This window comes from Lontra canadensis, unplaced genomic scaffold, assembly GCF_010015895.1.
Source record: "Lontra canadensis isolate GAN:19392208 unplaced genomic scaffold, GSC_riverotter_1.0 scaffold195, whole genome shotgun sequence".
Classification (NCBI taxonomy): Eukaryota; Metazoa; Chordata; class Mammalia; order Carnivora; family Mustelidae; genus Lontra; species Lontra canadensis.
Window position 1 is genome coordinate 764522 of NW_022631189.1, and position 18610 is coordinate 783131.

At 36.1% G+C, this 18610-nt stretch overlaps 1 protein-coding gene across 7 annotated transcripts in view; it reads left to right on the plus strand.

The window, feature by feature from the left end:
- The window catches only part of LOC116861374 (serine/threonine-protein kinase Sgk3), a 139665-nt gene that overhangs the window by 75819 nt on the left and 45236 nt on the right, over positions 1-18610 (plus strand). For 5 of the 7 annotated variants that reach the window (XM_032847908.1, XM_032847907.1, XM_032847911.1 and 2 more), the window contains exons 3-5: positions 374-457; positions 6093-6165; positions 14371-14446. In XM_032847908.1, the coding sequence (XP_032703799.1) occupies positions 374-457; positions 6093-6165; positions 14371-14446 (233 nt within the window). Of the gene's footprint in view, positions 1-373; positions 458-6092; positions 6166-8057; positions 8250-14370; positions 14447-18610 lie in introns of those variants that run through there. The other 2 variants (XM_032847912.1, XM_032847914.1) reach the window with 2 other exon arrangements.

The window sequence follows — 18610 nt, forward strand, 5'->3', positions numbered from 1 at the left end:
AGCATCAATTGAATCTATAATGTTGTAATCTTGGGGGAAAAGGTCTGAAACAAGAATGGCAAATGTTAGAGTTCAGACATCTGAATGAATTCACAGCTGTTCACTGTGTTATTCTTTTGAAAACTGTAGAAATATTTCATAACATTTTAAAAATAAAATATCTCCTAAAAAATAAATAAAATAAAATATCTCCTTTCAAGAAGACTAAGTGAGTCTTTTAGCCAGTATACTTGTGTATTTTAGAGAATCATGCATAAACATGGATGTCTAATATCAGTTTCATGAGTATAAAAACGGGCGATTCACCTATTAAATAGCTAATGAATTTTTTTTTGCAATCAAGTTTTGTTAATGCTGTTTTTTATTTCTACAGGTTTATAAAGTTCTGGTCTCAATGGGCAGGAGTGAGTGGTTTGTCTTCAGGAGATATGCAGAGTTTGATAAGCTTTACAATACTGTAAGTAAATGTCAGTCTGTGGGAACTTTGTTTGTTTTAAAGATTTTATTTATTGGGGTGTCTGGGTGGCTCAGTCGTTAAGCGTCTGCCTTCGGCTCAGGTCGTGATCCCAGGGTCCTGGAATCGAGCCCTGCATTGGGCTGCCTGCTCAGGAGGACTGCTTCTCCCTCTTCCACTCCCCCTGCTTGTGTTTCCTCTCTTGCTGTGTGTGTGTCTCTCTATCAAATAAATAAATAAAATCTTAAAAAAAAATTATTTATTTGACAGACAGAGATGACAAGTAGGCAGAGAGTCAGGCAGAGAGAGGGAGAAGCAGGCTCCCTGCTGAGCAGAGAGCCTGATGTGGGGCTTGATCCCAGGACCGCGAGATCACGACCTGAGCCGAAGGCAGAAACTTAACCCACTGAGCCACCCAGGTGCCCCGGGATTTTTTTTAACACAAAACACCTGAGGGTTCCTGGCTGGCTCAGTCGGAAGAGTGTGCAACTCTTGATCTTAGGGTTGTGAGTGCAAGCCCCATAATAAGTATAGAGAGTATTTAAATAAATAAAACTTAAAAAATATGTAATGAAATAAAACACCTAAGAAAACTTACAAATGAGATTTTTTTTTAAAAGATTTTATTTATGTATTTATTTATTTATTTATTTATTTGAGAGAACATGCAAGGGGACAGAGGAAGAGGGAGAAGTAGGCTCCCTGCTGAGCAGGGAATTTGATGTGGGATTTAGTCTCAGGACCCTGAGACTATGACATGAGCTGAAGGCAGACACATAACCGACTGAGCCACCCAGGGGCCCCAAGAGAGATTTCTTTGATTAAATAATATTCCTTCTCAAACAGATAAGCAGAAAAGGGTAAGAGATTCTTCAGAAGCATCCTAACTTTGGAATTCCTACAAAAAAGGGTGGAGAGAGGATTGTTGAGAATTTTCGAGTAAACTCTTAAAGATGTGAAAATTATATGTGCAGCTTAAAATACAATTTATGTCAGAATATTAGAAATAAATTCTTTCTACTGCCTCACTAATAGTTGTTTATTGTCATTTTGTTTCTGGTTAAATTGCCCAGCAACTAGATTTAGGTCTGAAAGTTTGTCATAAGCTTACCTTCTTTTAATAGTTTCATTTTTGGCCAGAGTTAAGTCTTCGGTTCCAGATTTTAAGTAGCCAACACAACTAAAATGAATATGGGTTTTTTTAAGTTCTGACAGTTACTGGTAGGTGGGGGGTGATATCTAAGGGATCATTAATTATTTAAATTAATATAAACTATTTTTATATATTCAAAATTTAGATATTAAATATTATTTTTAAGGAGGAAGCAGGAGCACCATGGCCTAACACATCAGGCCAGATCAATGCAGAGACCAGTGCTTGTGTATTATTGTCCATTGTTGTGTAGGTATTAGTCATACACACCTAGGAGACCAAAGAACACCACCCATGTTGGTCATTGTAGACGTCACATTATTAAGACAGCTCTGGATTCCGAGCTTTGCTTCAATTAAGGAAAAAAGCAGTTATGCTTTAAATCCCAAATTTAAATTTTTTTTCTGCCCTAAGAATAAATAGGAATCTCTTTATGTCATTATTTAATAAATGGTAGATTACCAGGCATCCTTCAGAAAAAATTGTTTCATATTAAGAAGGTAATTTTTTTCAATTTTCTTAACGCTGTCTCTTGATTTTAAAAAGTAGGATTAAATAGATGCAGAAGTGTGTGACTTACCATTTGTAAAATCTTTAAATATGGAGGAAGTTAAGCATATCTCAGTTACGAGATAACTTCCTAAATGGGCCTGAATGAATTCAGTGGCTACCTGTACAACATTCCATGTTTTGTTAAGTCATGAAAGTAAGGCTTCTTACTCTTTTTTTTTTTTTAAGATTTTATTTATCTACTAGAGAGAGAGAGAGAGAGAGACAGAGCGCGTGCACGCGCACATGAGTGGGTGATGGGCAGATAGAGAAGCAGCTCCCTGCCAAACAGGGAGTCTGATGGGGCTCAATCCCAGGACTCCAGGATCATGACCTGAGCCAAAGGCAAATGCTTAACCGACTGAGCCACCCAGGTGCCCTTTCCAATTCATTTCTATTTAGTATTTAACTGTGTCTGTTTTTCTTTGAAATAGTATTCAAATGCTTTGCTAGTTAAAATTGAACTTTTATTTATTTTTTTTTTTTTAAAGATTTTATTTATTTATTTGACAGAGATCACAAGTAGGCAGAGAGGCAGGCAGAGAGAGAGAGGTGGAAGCAGGTTCCCTGCTGAGCAGGGAGCCTGATGCGGGGCTCGATCCCAGGTCCCTGGGATCATGACCCGAGCTGAAGGCAGAGGCTTCAACCCACTGAGCCACCGAGGCGCCCCAAAATTGAACTTTTAAAGTAATACTTAAGTTTTTTAAATGGCATTTTTTCCTATGTAAAATTAATATATATTCTAGAAAATCTGGAATGTGGAGGAAAATAAGTGTTTAAACTTAAAAATCACCCCTCCTATGTTGCTACTCAGAGGTAACTGTAGTATTTTTACTGTGTTTTCTTCTGTTTTTAAATTTTTCCTTAATGCATATGTAACCGAACTATATATATATTTTAATTGCTTAATTAGAGGCTATTGAGGCAGTCTTTTTTACTGTTAGTGAAGCCACACTTTTGAAACAAAATAATATCCAAAAAAATTCGTACATGAGAATATCTTCTGTAATGTTAATCATTTTTATTTATTTACTTAATTTATTTTTAAGTAGGCTCCACATGCAGTTTAGAGCCCAAGGCAGTGCTCAAACTCATGACCCCAAGATCAAGACTTGAGCTGAGATCAAGGGTCAGATACTTTATTGACTGAGCCACCCAGGTACCCCATAATGTTGAGAGATTTAAAAAAAATTTACATTAAAAATATAGTTTATATTGGAGACTGGGTGAGGGTTGAATTGCCAGATCTGGTTGAAATTCTTGGATACCGTTATGTAAATGATTGGCATTTTTTGAGGATTGTACAGATTTGACCATAGCTATCATGATGGTACTTTAACAAACATATGCACATACAGATAGTTTATATGAACTTCTTAGAGAAATAAGATCAGTTTTTTTCATGTGAACTACAAATAACTGAAAATCTGAGGTTCTTTCTATATTTGCTTAAATGATTATATGAGCCAGATTTACCTTCTAAATGTGTTCCTTCTGTAGAATTGTTTATAAGAAGGAGGAATGTAGGGGATGTGGCCTAAAAACTCAGCAGTGTGGAAATCTTGCATGAGTGAAGAGCCATCCTCATGTCATGATGGTTTCATGATTTAAGTAACTAGAGATTACGGATGTCTGGGGTGCCTGGATGGCTTAGTTAATTAAATGTCTGCCTTCAGCTCAGGTCATGATACCCAGGGTCCTGAGATCAAGCCCCACAGCAGGGAGCTTGCTTCTCCCTTTTCCTGTATCCCTCCCTGCCTCCCCACCCCCCACTTGTGCACACACTCTCTCAAATAAATAAATAAATAAATAAATAAATAGCTAGAGATTAATCAGTTTAGGGTGTTAATATTTGAACATCTTTAAGTATAAAGAAGTGAATGATTTGTTTGGGGTACCCTCCCCCACCATGATCACTTTCATTTCCTTATTCCATCAAACACCCCATCTTAAGCTTTCTGCAGAAATTTTTCCTCAAATGTAGTTGAGTTTTTATTATCCTTCTCCCTCATTTTTCCTGTATTTCTCTTCCTTTTTTCATCTTTTTCTTATTTCTCCATTTTCTCTGTCTGCCTGTTTTTCTGTAACTCCTAATTCTGCATCCTGCAGTGAGGGTGGCAAAGCAAAAAACAGGAATCATGTCAGTTGTGTTCCTTGAAATCACAGAAGTGAGGTTCAACCTGGCCTGGATTTCCCTAAGTTGTTTTTTTAAAAAGATTTTTGTTTATTTATTTATTTGACACAGAGGGAAAGATCACAAGTAGGCAGAGAGGCAGGCAGAGGGAGGGGGGAAGCAGGCTCTCCGCTGAGCAGAAAGCCCGATGCAGGGCTCCATCCCAGGACCCCGAGACCCTGACCTGAGCTGAAGACAGAAGCCCAACTCACTGAGCCACCCAGGTTCCCCATCCCTAAGTTTGAAAACACAAATTCTTTCCCTGTGCTCCCTTTAGAGTAAAAGAAAAAAACAAAAAGTAAAATATCCATTCTGTAAACATTTTGTCCATAGAAATGTATTTTTATGATTATAGTTTGCATTTTAAATTTTTCTTTTTTTTTTAGATTTTTATTTATTTATTTGACAGAGAGTGATCACAAGTAGGCAGAGAGTCAGGCAGAGAGAGAGGAGGAAGCAGGCTTCCTGCGGAGCAGAGAGCCCAATGCGGGGCTTGATCCCAGGACCCTAGGATCATGACCTGAGCCAGAGGCAGAGGCTTTAAACCACTGAACCACCCAGGTGCCCCTGCATTTTAAATTTTTAATTGTAGAAATTATTGCACACATACAGAAGTAGAGAGAATAGCACAAATACAGAAAATAATATAACGTACCAGCCAGCTGCCATAGGTCCAGATACACGGCCATTCTTGTTTCATCTCTTTCCCTAGCCAGCCCACTGTAATTTTGAAGCAAATTTTAGACTTCGTATCATTTCATCTGTAAATATTTTAGTATACATCTCTAAAAAGATAAAAGTTCTTTAAAAATGCACACACACACACAGTATTAGTAATCACATGTGAAAATAATTAACAATAACATTTTAATATCCAATATTCAGTCAGTGTTTATATGACTGGTTAATAAATCTATGAAGTGTCTTTATGTCACAAAGTCTCCCCCTCCACCTCTCTTTTCTTTCCTTTACAATTCTTTTTGAAAAAGCAGGGTCATTTGTCTACAGATTTTTCAGTCTGAATTTTGCTGACCGCATACTCGTGGTGTAGAGTGATTAATATTCTTCCATTCTTTGTATTTCCTGACATTTTGGTAGTTGGGTATGTAGTGTGTGTGTGTGTTCGGTAGTTGGGTATGTAGTGTGTGTGTGTGTGTGTGTGTGTGTGTGTGGTTTTTTGACATCAAGCTTATAATAAAAATAAGCCTTAACCCATTTTAATGACTTTACTGCCCCAAATTTAATGTCTTCAGGGCCACGTTGTTCTTTGTCTAGGGATAAGCAAATCTGTTAAGCAGATGTATTAAAATTTTAATAAGGGGTAAGCTAGAGCAGAGGCTATTGGAAAACAAAATTCACCACTTTCTTAAAAACAATTGTCAAGTCTGTTCATTAGAAAGAATGCAAAGATCGCAACTTCTCTTGAGGTAATAAATGGTGAGTAACACATATTCAGAGCTTTACTCCAGGTTCTTACCTAAGCTCTAAAATTATCTCCATTTTACAGACAAGAAGACTGAAACACAGAGATGTTAAGTAACTTATCCAGATACTAAGTGTTCTATTGGGGCAAAAGAGGATGGTTAGACAAGCTAACGTTATTTTATTGGTATAATTTAATATTGTATTTATTTGGTCATGATGTCCTTAAAAGTATGCCTTATGAATTTTCTTGAAAATCAGATTGTAATTTGTTTTGGTACACGTATAACCAGAAGACTTAGAAAGTTAAGTTCGTATAATGTTATTTTTTAAAATTCTAGTTAAAGAAACAATTTCCTGCTATGGCCCTGAAGATTCCTGCCAAGAGAATATTTGGTGATAATTTTGATCCAGGTAAGCAATACCTTCATAGATCAGCCATAAGTGATAATTGAAGTTTGAAGTAATAGGTAATGTGTTGATTGTGCTGTATGGTGCACGAGGTTTCACAAAGTTAATCGATTTCGTTTTCTTTGAGCATAATGCCTCAGGAGGGGGCTTTCTGTGTGCCAGGCATTGTTTTGGGATTTTTTTAAGATTTTATTTATATATTTGACAGGGACAGCGAGCGAGCACAATCAGGGGTAGCAGGAGAAGGAGAAACAGGCTCCCCCTGGGCCGAGAGCCCTATGCGATGTGGGGCTCCATTCCAGGACCCTGAGGTCATAACCTGAGCCAAACTTAACTGACTGAACCACCCAGGTGCTTCCCAGGCATTGTTTTAAACACTTTGCATGTTGTGGGTTTTTGTTTTTGTTTTTGTTTTATGTTCAGTTAGCCACTGTGTAGTACATCATTAGTTTTTGATGTAGTGTTCATTGATTCATTAGTTATGTATAAAACTCAGTGCTCATCACAGCATGTGCCCTCCTTAATACCCACCACCCTGTTACCCCATCCTCCTACCCCCTCCCCTCTGAAACCCTCAGTTTGTTTCCCAGGGTCCCTAGTCTCTCATGGTTCATCTCCCTCTCTGATTTCTCCCCGTTTGGGTTCCCTCCCTTCTCCTATGGTCCTCTGTGCTATTGCTTATGTTCCACATATCAGTGTAACCATATGTTAATTGTCTTTCTTTGCTTGACTTACTTCACTTGACATAATCCCCTCCATTTCCACCCATGTCGATGCAAATGATGGGTATTCATCCTTTCTGATGGCTGAATAATATTTCATTGTGTATGTATACCACATCATCTTCATCCATTCATCTGTTGAAGGGCATCTCGGCTCCTTCCGCAGTTTGGCTGTTGTGGACTTTGCTGCTATGAACATTGGGGTGCAGGTACCCCTTCTTTTTACTGCATATGTATCTTTGGGGTAAATATCTAGTAGTACAATTGCTGGGTCATAGAGTAGCTCTATTCTTAACATCTTGAGGAATGTCCATACTGTTTCCCGGAGTGGCTGCACCAGGTTGCATTCCCACCAACCATGTAAGAGGGTTCCCCCTTTCTTCACATCTTCACCAACACTTGTTGTTTCCTGTTGTGTTAATTTTTTGCCATTCTTATCAGTGTAAGGTGGTAGCTCATTGTGGTTTTGATTTGTATTTCCCTGATGGCTAGTGATGTTGAGCATTTTTTCATGTGTCTGTTAGCCATTTGTATGTCTTCTTTGGAGAAGTGTCTGTTCGTGTCTTCTGCCCATTTTTTGACTGGGTTATTTGTTTTTTGAGTATTGAGTTCTTAATAGATCTTGGATTTCAGCTCTTTATCTGTAATGTCATTTGCAAATATCTTCTCCCATTCCATGGGCTGCCTCCTAGTTTTGTTGACTATTTCATTTTCTGTGCGGAAGCTTTTTATCTTGATGAAGTCCCAAAAGTTTTTTTTTTGCTTTTGTTTCACTTGCTTTGGAGACGTGTCTTGAGAGAAGTTACTGTGGCTGATGTTGAAGAGGTTGCTGCTTATGTTTGGATCTTTTAATTCATTAAGTCCTCACAAAACCCTTTGAGGCGGGTGTTCTTATTATCATCACTGTTTTATAGATAAGGAAATTGAGGCACATTTAGGTTAATTAATTTGCCCAGGGTCACAGCTAGTAAGTGTCAGATTTGGAAATTAAATTCAAGCAGTCTGGCTTCAGGTAAATTTTTAGGTCATTAAGGATAATTTGGGGTACTTTTGTAACCATGAAGGACATTCTTTGTTACATCCAGAATATTTATTAAATATATACTGTATACACAAGGACTCTGCAAGGCTCTGAATGGGATACTAAGAAAATGTCCTATTGTTCACCCTTAGGAAGCCTCATGAAACATAGGCTGTCAGGAGTCTGGAGCTATCTGTCTGAAGCCTCAAGTCTGGAACTTCTTTCACTTGAATACATAGTATCAGTCCAGGTTACAAATGGCTGCTTACAGAGAGACAGAAGTCTCCTTATCCACCAGATAACCTCCTTATGCAGATGAGAAAAGCTGTCTATCTATGCTACAGGTGAATCCTGTTGAGCTGGAGTGCTGTTCTATCCTTATCATCTATCTGGCTTACCTTTGTAACTAATTTGCTTTTAGCCTTGTAACCCATTAAACCTATGATTCTGTATATGTCTGCTTTCTTGGATCTCTACTCAAGACACAAGTTCTCACATCACTTATCTTGATTGGACATCTTCTCTGCAACTTAGCCTTCTATCATTTCTTTACCTCTCAAACCTTTTCAAACTGTGCCCTGTGAAATTCTGTTCATGATTAACAAATTCCTCTTTATCCTCCATCTTTTTCATATTTCTTTTACATTCTTGCTTTAATTAAACTTAGTTTTTTCCCCTAAGGTGGCTGGATCATTCCCTATAGCCCTCTCAACTAGAGGCTCTTCATTCTTTTACACTTTATGAACCTCAGGATTGGAGAGGGTTCTCACTTCCCCTGTTATGTGTAGAATTTTTTTCTCTTGAGAGAATTTAGCACACTTCATTGTCATTGCCAGTCTGTCTTATCTGGCTGTAGATTTTATGAACATTGGTTTTTTTTTATCGATTTATAGTGCCTGGTAGATCTTGGGTTTTCAATAAATATTACTTGAATAAAAGAATTCATTAATAAAAAGAAGAAAATTAAAAAGAGGGAGCTCTTGCTCAGAAGCATAGTTCATAGAGTCAGAAGACTGAGTTGCCACAACAAAGCTAGATTGGACATTCTGCAGAATTGATTCTATAGGTCAGTGCCTTTGTACTCATTTTGTTTTTAGCTGCAGAATGCTTTTTCCCGGTGATATCTCTTGCAGAATATGTCCTGTTTCGAACAGATAAAAAGGGAGCTGCTTTGTTGGTAGAGCAGTGAAATGTGTCTGCAGAGCACAGGCTGAAAAACGTCATCATGGACAACATGTTAGTCCTAGAGTACCTACCCTATTTGGGTAAAGTGAGTATGAAAAACGACGTGAAATTGACAGTGTGTGATACACAGTAGGCACAGCAGAGAGAAGAGACAAGATAGAGGCTAGAATACTGGCTAAGGGACTGTTCCGATAGACCTTACATTAGATAATCAGAACGAAGACTGGTGTGGAAATGAGCTACAAATGGAGCAGTATGCAGGAACTCTTGTAAGGAAAGATCTGTAAGAAGTCTACTCTCTCTGTCAAATAAATAAAGAAAATCTTAAAGAAAAGAAATCTTGGTGATTGCTTAGGTAAAGGAGATGTAGAGAAGAGAATGAGAGAAAAGTGAGGTGTCAAGCCTGGGTGAACGAGAGAATGAATTACTGTGAAGTGGCAGAAAGACATCTGAGAGGAGTCGAACTGTGTGTTGATAATAGAGACTTGAACTCAGGCTGGAGTTCTGGAGAGCCCTTAGTTGTACCTGATGATAGAATCCTTTCATTTCATCTTGGGAAGAAGATGAAAAGATAAAGACATCTCTGTGTTCTTATGTCATAGTTTAAGAGGATGTCTCCATATTCTTGTTTTCACTTCTTGATTCTGATGGTTGCCAACCTCTCTAAGTTTTATATATCTGAAGGTAGATTTTAAGAGTTATTTCTGCCTGTAATTTCCAGAGTTAAAATTTCATTTTGAATTTAAGGATCTTTCTGTAGAGAGCACAGAGATACCTATACTTTTTATATTCTAAATGGTTTACTATCAAGCCTTTTGCCAGTAGGATCCTGAGGTTAGTATATAAACTACTATTTTTTTGAAGTTTAAAACAAAAACAAGTTTATTTTATCTTAACTACTGAAAAATAAGTATACAAAATAACAAAATCAGTGTGAGTCCAATAAGAGATAGAGCTTGTGAAATTTAGAGACTATGAATGTTAGAATATATAACTGTTTGCTTAGTATTTTATTTATCCATTCACAAAAACATCAATTAACATCAGTTAAGTGCCTTTAATAACACTTGGTTAAGGGCTAAAGATAAATATTTTTTAAAGGCATGATCCTTCCACGGCTTGTGTATAAACCACTTTTATTTCTTTAACCCTTACTAATTGAAGAGAAATAGGTTTGTACAAAATAAAAAGACAACTCTCCATTATTATTCTAGTCTTTGCATCCTTCTGAAGCCAAGACATTGTACCCATCTAGTTCTTCATAAGACTTGGTGTAGGTACCAGTGCCTCAGGAAATTTTTCTTAAGTGCTAGTCCCCGGGCAGAGTTGGGGAGCCTCTTTGCTCTCATAGCAGCTTGCGAATTCTCTGTTAGTTCCTTTGGTGTGCTGAAGTAGTGACTCATTTAAATTTGTTTTCCACTAGAATTTGAACTTCTTGAGTATAGGTACCATGTCTTAATTAAATATTTTTGTATTTCTAGTGCCTTGTACAGGGTGAAGTGTCTAATAGGTGATTGGTGAACAAATGAACAAATGTATCCGTGCATGCTATTTTCAACTAGTCACTTATTTTGGAAGGTCTACTTAATATTAGGTTAAAGATTTTAAAAATCACTTCTCTTAGAACTTAAACTTTCAAATAGTTGAGGATTCTGAATTAGGTACAGTAATTTTGTTAACCATGTTACTCCTTTTTTTTTTTCCCTTCACTCGGATGACTTTTATTTTGAGTCCCAAAATGTTATAGCTATAAAGAGAGCTTACAGATCATCTAATTCTATCCCCTACTTAACAGATTAAAGAAGGGAGGAGTCTGTGGTTAGAAAACTAGGCAGTGGCACAAGTGAGATTTAGTTACATCTTACACTCTGATTCCAGTGTTCTTTCCCTATAGTAGGCTGTTTTTTAAAATGCTGCTACCATTATAATAGTAACATATAATAACATAATATTTATAGTAATTCAATAATATAATAATAGTAGCAGTAGTAATAATAATAACTGTGCCATTATTTGAGTTCCTAACTGTAAAGTAGCTTTTTTACCTCCATTTCATGCATGAGGAAAGTAGAGACTTAGCAAAGATCAGCCACACAGCTAATATATAGCAGAATTACATTCATCCAGGTTTGTTTATTTCTCTTTTCACTTTATTGTCTGATTTATGCATGCTATCTTTTAAAACAAAATTCATAATATTATTATGTACATGTTATTTTAAAATTTTAGATAACTTGTTTGGAACATTACAAATATCTTAACCTTGTTTCCTAACCTGAAAAGTGTGGGTTAGGACTGAAAAAAAAAAAAATCTGGTCCCTGGGGGCTCTAAATATCTTTTGGTGGTGAATATAATTAGGCATGGTGGCCACGAGTGGCAGTATTAGGATTAAAACCCAAGGCCTCCTTACTTCAGAGTTTGGTGATTTTTTTCCCACTGTCCCACAGTATTGGAAATTGTGTCCTCTTGGTTGATTTTTCTTAAAGTAGTGAAATGACAGAGAAATCTGTATAGGTCATTTTCATATGCACTCTAAAGACTAAACCTCTCATTTTATTGTCTAAGCATTGATTTCAGTCTCTAATTGAAATTTCTTTTGAGTTACAACAGATAAATTCACTTAAGTTCTTCATTGGAGAGATTTTTTTTTTAAAAGATTTTATTTATTTATTTGACAGAGAGAGATCACAAGCAGGCAGAGAGGCAGGCAGAGAGAGAGGAGGAAGCAGGCTCTCTGCTGAGCAGAGAGCCGATGCGGGGCTCGATTCCAGGACTCTGAGATCATGACCTGAGCCGAAAGCAGCGGCTTAACCCACTGAGCCACCCAGGTGCCCCACTTCATTGGAGAGATTTTAAAAAATATATTTCTCCAGGCGCTCCTAGGTAGCTCCGTTGGTTAAGTATCTGACCCTTGATTTCAGCTCAGGTCATGATCCTTGGGTCGTGGGATCAAATCCCACACAGGGTGGAACCTGCTTGGGATTCTTTCCCTCTTCCCCTCCACCCCCTCTCCCTGTGCACAAGTCTTTATGTATATATATTAATCTCTAACTGTAATTCTTAAAGACAGTATGTCAGCTGTATATAAATTCTTGGGATTCACCCAGTAATGGACTTGTATCCATTTTAATCTTACCTGGAATTTTTAAAGATATTTGCATGCTTAATGTTTATCTACAAATTAAGCTTGGAATTTCCTCAAATCTCTGACTACTGTAGGGCTTCTTTTTTCATTACTGACTTCTTTCTCATGTTGGGTTTTCCATAGGGCTTTCAAAAACTGTTCAAAGTCAGCAAAGAAACGGAAGTTCTAGTTAAACTTACTGCAGCATGGGCTGTAGCTCAACTAAAGACAGAAACTTACAATTATCTCCCAGTGTAAAATGTACCTTTAGTAAGTATCCACAGAACAGGTTAGAGCTGCATCCCTATAATCATTAACTTTTCTCTATCTCAAATGTAGTCATTCATTTTAGCTTTCTCCTATGTTACTACATTCAGTTCCTGAAAAATAACTGTTTTAAGTGTAGTTTCTTTTTTTTTTTTTTTAAAGATTTTACTTATTTATTTGACAGAGAGATCACAAGGAGGCAGAGAGACAGACAGAGAGAGATGAGGAGAAGCAGGCTCCCTGCTGAGCAGAGAGCCCAATGCGGACTCCATCCCAGGCCTTTGGGATCATGGCTTGAGCCGAAGGCAGAGGCTTAACCCACTGAGCCACCCAGGCGCCCTCAAGTGTAGTTTCTAATGTAAACCTCACCTAAGCTTTACACTGTGGTAAATAGAAGAATGCCCTTGGAAGAGTTTTATAAGATACCATCCTGAAATTCTTCAAGAAATTCACAGTTGAACAAGAAAAAAGTACTAAGTGCATTTGGATCTAACAGACCAGATCTGACTTATATTTTTTTCTTTTATAGCCATACTTTACCTTTAAGAAATGGAAATAAACCTAAGTGACTAGAAACAACCCATAATTTTGGTGACAAACATTGTACATTAAAACCTTTATTAAGTAGGGGCGCCTGGGTGGCTCAGTGGGTTAAAGCCTCTGCCTTCGGCTCAGGTCATGATCCCAGGGTCCTGGGATGGAGTCCGCATTGGGCTCTCTGCTCAGCAGGGAGCCTGCTTCCTCCTCTCTCTCTCTGTCTGTCTCTCTGCCTACTTGTGATCTCTCTGTCAAATAAATAAATAAACAAAATCTTTAAAAAAAAAAAAACCTTTATTAAGTAGAAACCATTTTACTAAACCAAAACTCATTCTTGAGTTGAATATTGTTTATAGATTTTTATTGAGAAATTCACCCTTTGAGACACTTTCTCAAGCGTTCTGGTTTTTTTTTTTTTCATTTTTAGAGTATATTTCTTAAGAATTGGGGTTTAGGTTGGTGGATTTGTAACACTACAACAATAAATAACAACAACAATAACAAAAATGGTAATAGCTAAAGATCATGCTCTTTCTGTCTACCAGACATTTTACTGTAAACTAATATGCATTGTCTCAATCCTATAACAGCATTAAGAGGTCTAAAATTGTATCATTTTACAAGTAAGGATTTAAATCTCAGAGAGGTTCAAGGTCAGTTAACTAGTAAGTAGCAAAGATGCTTGAATAAAGTATTTTTAATTAGAAGAAACTTTTGTGCTTAACCTTTATTGCTAACCTGCTGATGTATAATCCTTAATTATCTAGTCAGAACACTTCGAAGTTGCTAGACAGTTGTTTTTTAGAAAATTGTTCCATTGTATTTTTCAAGGGATGTTTAGCAGGGGGAATTTTTTAGCAGCCAAGTTTTGGTGATACTCACCAAAAAGTAACAAGAATTACTGGAAATCCTTGTAACTGGTTACAAGGATTCAGTTAACCAGTTACAAGGATTTCCAGTAATTCTTGTTACTTTTTAAAATTAGTGCAGTTTTCCATCACCAGTGTCATTGTGTTAATTTTTATTCATTACCTGATAGTACTTGAGGAGTTAGACAAAGCAAAGCCCCTCTCCAAGTTTTATAGTGAATTTATTTAGAACCTAAATTGGACATTTCTTTGGAGAGTTCTCTTTTGGGAGATATGTTTTCTGCTTGATTTTAATTTTATAATCATTGTATTTATATATTTAAGTATATATATTTTTAAGTATTATTATATATCAAGAAACATGAATTAAGAAATAGCTTATTGATCAAAATGCACTCTTTTCATTGTCCATTGTTACATAACTGTATTGATAATCACAGTCTGACATAAATAATCCTAATAGTTTATGTCTCTCTTAACAGATTTTATTAAACAAAGAAGAGCAGGACTGAATGAGTTCATTCAGAACTTAGTTAGGTATCCAGAACTTTACAACCAGTAAGTAATTTTCATTGTGTTTTGAAGAGGCGCTGAAGCCAAATCTAAGAATATTGAATAAGCTACTGATAAAGATTTTATACATTACTTGGAATATTATTGTGCTGTGTTTGTAAAATCCTCAAGCAGTTTTCCCCTGGTGTTCTTAATCTTCTTTTCCCTCCATCAACTCAAGGCCCATCAATTCAAGGCCCTAGTTATTGTCTTTCTTTCTTTTGTACTTGTATTAGCTTTGTAGATTAAACTTGAAAGAACTTTGCATAGTACAGAGTTGCATAGTACAGAGTAATGTAATTTTTCTAATTATATTCAGAAAGGATTTATTAAATCACTATGTTGTACACCTGAAACTAATATTACACTATATGTTAACTAGCTCAAATTTAAATAAAAACTTTTTTTTAAATTGCTCATCAGAATTTTATTTTGTTTGGTTTTTGGGGTTTTGTTTTGTTTTTTTTTTTTTTTTGTTTTTTTGACATATGCTCAGCCAAAGGGCTGAGCTTATTTATATATTTTTATTTATTTATTTATTTTTCTAATTAACATATAGTATATTATCTGTTTCAAGGGTACAGGTCTGTGATTCATCAGTCTTACATAATACATAGTGCTCACTACAACACATACCCTCCCCAGTATCCGTCGCCCAGTCACCCCATCTCCCTATACTCCTCTCCTCCAGCAATCCTCCATTTGTTTCCTAAGATTAAGATCTTTTATGGTTTGTCTCCCTCTCTGGTTTTGTCTCATTTCATTTTTTCCTCTCTTGCCCTGTGATCCTCTGCCTTGTTTCTTAAATTCTGCACATCAGTGAGATCATATGATAATTGTCTTTCTCTGAGTGACTTATTTCGCTTAGCATGGTACCCTCTAGTTCCATCCATGTTGTTGCAGATGCCAAGATTTCTTTTTTTGATGGCTGCATAATATTCCATTGTGCGTCTATGTGTGTGTGTGTGTGTGTGTGTGTGTGTGCACATATACACCACATCTTCTTCATCCATTCATCTCTCAATGGACATCTGGGCTCTTTCCATAGTTTGGCTTAAATAAAAACTTTTTTAAAAAGAACTTATTAAGTATCTGCTGTATGCATTGGTAATGAAAAAACCTGCCAGAGGCATAGGCTCCCAGTCTAGTGGGAGAAACAGACATGTAAACAAGCAATTAAAGGTAAGAAAGTTTTATGATAGAGGTACTAGAAGACAATGGAGAAAAATGTGGCCAGTTTTCCTTGGGAGGAGGGCAAACAAGCCTTCTTGGGATTTAAAGGATGTGCAGTTGTTCAAGAAAAGGTAGGGAGTACATCCAGGCAAAACGAGTAGTACATTTAACAGAATCTACAAAAAGCCGGACATGTTGAAAACATTTAAGTGTTTACATTTCACAGTGATTAGAATATGGAGTAGGTTTTCAGAAAGGAGATAAGGCTGAAGGAGTTGGCAAGGGTCATGCACACATGCCACAATCCTTGTTCCACCTGGAGCAGTATTCTGTTGACCCAGACAAGGTCTCCAGGCCTTCTCCACCCAGTGTTGCAGGCAGCCACTTAACATGAGGGGCTTTCCCAGCCCTGTGTGGGTTTCATGCTACTAAGCTGGAAAGGTGAGTCATATCAGAAATACCTAGGAACATACAGGTAGATCCATGGCTTGACATGTATTTTCATTTTGGGGTCTTCAGCTTAGATCCACTCCCTAACCATTAATTTTTGCTGTCTGCACTTGAGATTACTTCAGATTGTCACATTAGTGGCTTGTTTGAAATAGAGTTCATAAATCAGGAGGTTGAATTTGTCTTCTTTGACAGAGCCTCACATGGAATAAATATAGAACAAATGTTGTTGCTGGTGATTATTTCTCCTGGCATTTTGAAGTGTTACTCAGAACCTCTACCGCTATGTATTAAATTCTAAATATTGATTCTGGATCTGGAACTATAGCATTTCAGAGATGTTATATTTGGTATTAAAAGTCAATTAAAAGCAATTTGATTATTTTCATTTTAACATTATACCATAAAATACATAATTCTTAAGTGTATAACCTAATCAATTTGATTATTTTCATTTTAACATTATACCATAAAATATATAATTCTTAAGTATATAACCTAATGGATTTTTATGTACCTATATACCTGATAATGCCACCATTGCATTCAGGGTAGAGGACATTTATAGAATTCCAAAAATAAATAGCCAAGAGATTTTTCAAACTTAATTTCTCACTGACATTTTCTTTTTAATAAAAAATGACATTTTGTATTTTCTGAATCTCAGCTTGGTGTTGACAGAGCTTTGTTAATTTTCACACTTTTACTTTATACCTCAAACTATGAAATAGATTAAAGAGAGCAAGAAGAGAAGCCAATCATCGAGTGTATCTTGAACACCTACTGTGTACCTGTTCCTCCTGTGTTAAGGAAATGCACTTTAAAAATACCTTTACTTAATGGGGTACCTGGTTGGCTCAGTCAGTGGAGTGTGTAAGTCTTGATCTTGCGGTTGTGAGTTCAAGCCCTGTGTTGGGTGTAGAGATTACCTAAAAAATAAAAATACCTCTGCTTGCTTATTTTAAAACTATTTATTAAAATTTATGTTTAGGATTATTTAAAAACTGGAATAAGATAGGTTAATACTTACATCTCTGATTTCTAGATTAAATAAAGAGTTTTCTGAGCAAATAAAGAGTGCATGATGTATTGTAAAGTAAAATAATGATGTTTGACTTAATAAAAACTTTTGAACCCCAGAAATCACAAGTGAAATTAAAAACCAAAAATGTAGGAAAATCTTCCCATAGTAAAGGACAATAGATAAAATATACTTAATATAGAAAGAGCTTGTACAGATAGTACAACTTAAGACACCAAAAGAAATAGACAAAGCACATTAATGATTTATAAAAGAGGAGATACAAGTGGCTGATTAATTACCAGAGAAGCAGGTATTTTCTTATATAAGAAATGCAAATACAAGTAAAAATACCTTATTTTAGCTTTATTGCAGGATAACACATACAGAAAAGAGCACAAATCATGATTTTACAGCTTAATGAACTATGAGAAGTTGAACACATCGAAGTTCCCACCCCTGAGGCCAAGAAATAGAACATTATGAGCACACTGGAAACCCCTCACATGCCTCCTCTGAAACTCTCTTCCTTCCCTCCTTCCCAAAGATAATGATTCTCCTGATTTTTAGCAGGATAGTTTAAGGTGCCATTGTTGTACTTTATAATACATGGAATCATACAGTATGTATTCTCTATCTGGCTTGTTTTCAACCATGTGAGGGTCATTTATGTTGGACACAAATATGTTGTTGGACAACTAGAATTTATTGATTTCCACTGCTGTATAATAACCCATTGTATGAATATACTCCAGTTTATCCATTTTACTGCTGATGCACATTTATTTTTATTTTGTTACGAATGATGTTGCCATTAACATGTCTTTTTGTGCACATGTGCAAACGTGCAAACGTGATAAATCTGGAGTAGAACTTCTGGGTTGCAGTGTATATGTTTAACCTTAGGGGATAATGTTAAAAATGTTTTCCAAAGTGATTGTACCAGATAATACTTCCACTATCCATGTCTGAGATCACTGCTCACCTCACCAACACTTAGTATTGTTAGTCACTTCAGTTTTAGCCATTCTGATGAGTGGGTCATGGTATCTTACTGTTGCTTGAATTTGTATTTCACTGATTACTAATAAAGTTGAGTGCCTTTTCTTTAAATTACTATTTTTCACTTATATTATTAAAGATAGTAATATAAACTAATATTTAATGCTAATAAGAGCTAGAGAGAATCTTTACAATGTTCATATATTGCTGGGAAAGAATAAATTAGTATAATCTCTCTGGAAATCAGCTTAACGAACTGTATTTAAAGCCTGAAAATTATTTATAAATCAGTGTATTTTTAAAAATCTATAGTGAAAATGCTAAATGCAGTTCTAATGTTGTGCATGAAGATTATCAATTGCAACATTATTTATAGCAGTGTAAATTGTATAGTAAAAAGTTGGAGGCCATCTATATATATATATATCTTAAAACTGAAGAATCATTGAGTAACATTTAGTGTATTCTTATTATACAACATCATATATCTATCAAGAGTGACTGTTTACAAGGAGTTTTTAACA